Source organism: Ylistrum balloti, unplaced genomic scaffold (assembly GCF_031769215.1).
Source record: "Ylistrum balloti isolate Yb309-2 unplaced genomic scaffold, AGI_CSIRO_Ybal_v1 Utg370298, whole genome shotgun sequence".
NCBI classification, from domain to species: Eukaryota; Metazoa; Mollusca; class Bivalvia; order Pectinida; family Pectinidae; genus Ylistrum; species Ylistrum balloti.
The window spans coordinates 20,341-23,292 of NW_026782224.1; the positions used below are offsets into that span (position 1 = coordinate 20,341).

At 37.3% G+C, this 2,952-nt stretch overlaps 1 protein-coding gene across 1 annotated transcript; it reads right to left on the bottom strand.

Annotated features, from left to right (window-relative positions):
* Positions 1 to 402: 402 nt before the first annotated feature.
* On the bottom strand, positions 403 to 2,952 carry LOC132553095 (uncharacterized). The gene is made up of 2 exons (XM_060217306.1): positions 2,918 to 2,952; positions 403 to 1,024 (listed from the first exon to the last, which is right to left on the bottom strand). The coding sequence occupies exons 1-2, from the start codon at positions 2,950 to 2,952 to the stop codon at positions 403 to 405; spliced, it is 657 nt and encodes a 218-aa protein (XP_060073289.1).

Sequence of the window (2,952 nt, forward strand, 5' to 3'; positions counted from 1 at the left end):
TGGTAAATTCATCACACTGACGGACGAAAACCTCGAAATTACTCCAGTTTTTTTTCTTTCGGTTTGTGTATTAATATTACTTTGTTAAACCAGTTTAGCAGCAGCTCAGGGTTATGTATGTGAAATGTGAATTGCGTTGTTTTCTTTCTTAAACCAATTAAAAGGAACCGTAAGGTCAATAAGCCTCGTTTTGTAAATAAATTTCCTTTGTCAATCATATTACCAATAGAAGTCATGTGCCCTTAGCTGTTCGTATGCAATTCTGGTAATTTCTGTCGCATTAGTTTTATAAACCAATCAGAATGCTGATCGAAGTCACATGTTCATGTTGTTGATTTCTTGTTAAGATTTAACCAATCAGAATGCTGATCGAAGTCACATGTTCATATTGTTGATTTCTTGTTATGATTTTTCTATGTACAATTTACCGGTCCAGTAACATATCCGTGTGGCATATCCCAGAAGAAACGGTATAAAGTTTACCAGACCGTGATATTTGTGGTCATGTGGTGCAACTTTATAAGTGAACAAATTGTCACGTTCGTTGTTGAGCTCTGTGAACTTGAAGTCTTCAGCACAGAAAAGATTTAGTTTGTAATGCAGTCTATCAATTTCGTCCTTTAGTTCCGGTTGTCTCAGCCGCCGGATACTATGACAAAAATGTTCCACGCTATCGAAAAGGGCGTCGTTCTCAAGTTTAAGCATGTACATTTCTTCCCAAAATGAAATGAACTCGTCCATTTTCACCGGACTAGAGTCTCGCGGTGTCCCGTTCCGCGGGAATCGGCGAGATAGATCACGCACGCGCCGATAATGGCGAATGTTGTCTACCTCAAACGGAAGTAGTGTACCGCCAAGAGCATGAATCAGCTTAATGGAATCTAGAAAAGACGTGTGTTTCCTGTTGAACCAATCGATGTAACGCATTTTGAGCTGATTAAGACGGCTTAGGTGCTTGTTGGCTAAGATTTTTAACCTATCCAGCTCCATCATCTTCTTTTCGGTGTGAGTAAACACTCGGTTACTGCAAAAATAGGAAACACAAATCAGAAATGTTTTCTTTAATCAAGATGTTATCTCGGATTATATATATTCTAAATTCACGCAAGCTTGGCCATTTTGTATCATGATCGAAAAATCAAAGACATTTTGCTTGTGTTTGAAAGTTTTGGAACTTACAAAAATATATAATTTAAAATATAAATGATATGTGAAACTTTTGTGTGATATATGTCGGAACATTTTGTTCTGGGCGGCAATATCAATAGAATAGAAGTTCTTATAACACAACCATTAGAAGATTAGAGTGTGACGTTTCGATGACTACATGGTTACCTTCATCTGATAAATGACCAGAGTGGAGGGTGCTAGAACTGACGGACGTAGTGTTCATGATGGTACGGAATCTACCAACATTTCGGCTGTACTATAATCCTATATGCACTAAGGCCATGTCATTTACTTGGAAATTTTCAAAATAGTCGACAGGGAAAACAACCCTTTCTGGTGGCTGTTTTAGGAAGCCATCTAGATACACCTCAGTGGGCCAGTAATAAACAGGAACGAGGGGGTCCACAGACTCTCGCACATCTATTGAAGAAGTGTGGCCGAATTGACTACAGTACATTGTTACCGCCTTTTGTCTCTTTGGTGTATAATATGTTAACCATTTCGTCACACTGATCTTAGTGTACATAGGATTATGATACAGCCGATAACTTTTTTATAAGTAGCTGGAAGCTCTAGATTGATACAACGTTCAGATGATGATATCTTGTTTTGCAGTTAACGTTCGTATTTCCGGATAAACGAGGTTTTATTTATAATACAGCATGCCCGGATTAGGAAAAAGCTCATTTGCAATGCACTGTCCGAAGATACATGTGATTCTTGACTTAGACGTTTGCAACTCAAATACACAGACTCGCGAGATATACTCTCTCCGCCTAAAAATGACAAATAAAACCGCGAGATTAAGACAGAAGTGTCCAATCTATCTAGAAGCAAACAACACCTAGACTCCGACAGCGTCGTCCAGACAGCATAGGCAGAAGAAAACTTGGCCTGTTACCACTGAGTAAATAGTGTCTTTACTTCAGTATATTTGTCTGTGTCAAAATGAAATCTTATACAAATATGAGAAGTAATCAGGGTTCTTTCTGCATTTGCTTTGATCAAGATCACGAATATCAATAATAAACATGAAACTTTAGTCAATACACTTCCGGTGTTTATTTACCTTCGCCATACCTGAAGAAATACCCGTTACCTGGGACGTACCATAAGTGTACTCGATCTAACCTCGATCTCCGAAGTTTCTTCTCGAAAAGTACTTCATTTTTGTCAGGTCACTTAAATATCGTCATGTTCGAATGTTTACCTTTCAAATCACTGTACATGTCAGAAATTTAAACTTATATAATAAGATGTTTAGCAGGACTAGATATTATTTAAGTGTCAGTGTAAAACAGCCTCCAACAGTACTCTATGAACTCGGCTATTGTTTCAGATTTGGAAATTGGAAAAAAGTACATAAAAATTATAATCACATTTATATATTCTTCATTAAAAATACACTGTTGCTCGAACCATTAATATGGATGAAGAACTTGAATATCTTCCTTTATCCGGAGTAGATATTTCCGTAACAAACCTATCTTTACATCTATGCTCAATCAGACATTGAGAAAGCTGGCATCAATTTGAAATTCTCCTTTAATTCTGACTAGATGGAAAACTCCATATAAACCTTATCTTTCCGGATTCCTGTTTAATTCGATAAAAAGGTATTGTCTCTCAGGGTCACGGATTAGATAGGTTTACCCACATGTGTTGTGGTTTTACTTATTCAGAACTAGCAAAGCAAGTCGGACATGAAAATGGAGGGGATGAAATTAAGTGAGTGAGTCTGACTTACTGATAATCTCTGTATGTTAATTCCATGACTTGCAT